Source organism: Aplysia californica, unplaced genomic scaffold (genome assembly GCF_000002075.1).
Source record: "Aplysia californica isolate F4 #8 unplaced genomic scaffold, AplCal3.0 scaffold00794, whole genome shotgun sequence".
NCBI classification, from domain to species: Eukaryota; Metazoa; Mollusca; class Gastropoda; order Aplysiida; family Aplysiidae; genus Aplysia; species Aplysia californica.
Window position 1 is genome coordinate 86,598 of NW_004798064.1, and position 890 is coordinate 87,487.

The 890-nt window shown below is 39.0% G+C and overlaps 1 protein-coding gene across 1 annotated transcript in view; it reads left to right on the forward strand.

Moving 5' to 3' along the window:
- Window positions 1-890, forward strand: part of LOC101848324 (synaptic vesicle 2-related protein) — a gene marked incomplete in the record, with an annotated part of 40,420 nt that overhangs the window by 22,600 nt on the left and 16,930 nt on the right. Inside the window, 1 exon segment of the mRNA XM_013088708.2 lies at window positions 388-499. Coding sequence (XP_012944162.2) covers window positions 388-499 — 112 coding nt within the window.

An 890-nucleotide genomic window follows, 5' to 3' on the forward strand; every position in this document is an offset into this window, starting at 1 on the left:
GGGAGGCCGCCGGGGGCTGCAGTTTATTGTTTAATTGTTAGCCTGTGTCAATCTGTCTATTCACCCCAACCAGCGTCAGTAGTGTAATGGTTTGGCACTTCGCTGCCACGGACAGGAGACCCATGTTCCATACCCGCATGGGGAGAACTTTTTTACATCAAATATGGCTGTCTGTCTCCTGAGATGTTGTATCCCTCTCAGTCCGGAGGGGCCACACTGGAGCACTCGCCAACCACCCTCGCTTCTTTGTTTTGGTTTTGTTTGGTTTGTAGCAAATTAAGATAGATATACTATTCATGGTGTGATACTATGTCCTTTAATAGATGAGCAATTATATTTTTAGTTATTTTAAATTAAAATTTACAAAAATACTACTTTCATTCCCAGGTCTGCTGTTTATCGTGGCTGTGATGACGTGTCTAGGCCGACGTCACAGTGTAGCTTTGTGTAGTTTGCTGTTTACAATATTCCTGCTGTTGTCTAACCTTTGTGTTAACAGGTGAGTGAGTGAAAGAGAGAGAGAGAGAGAGAGAGAGAGAGAGAGAGAGAGAGAGAGAGAGAGAGAGAGGGAGGGAGGAGAGAAAGAGAGTGAGAATAAATGAGAGAAAGAAAAAAAGAATGAGAGAGAATATGTGTATGCACACATGCATGCGTGTGTGAGCTAGTTTCTTGGTGTATGTATGTATATATATATATAAGATAAGTTAAGATAAGATAAGATAGTACTTTATTATCCCAGAAGGAAATTTTCCTTGGCTGTACAGGACCATAAAAACACAATATGCAGGTATACATAAAAAAAATTTAAATCATATGTTATATTACTCTCATTAAAATTCAATATGAAAGGAGAAGTAAAGCTGACAAAATGTACATTTACATCAAATGCA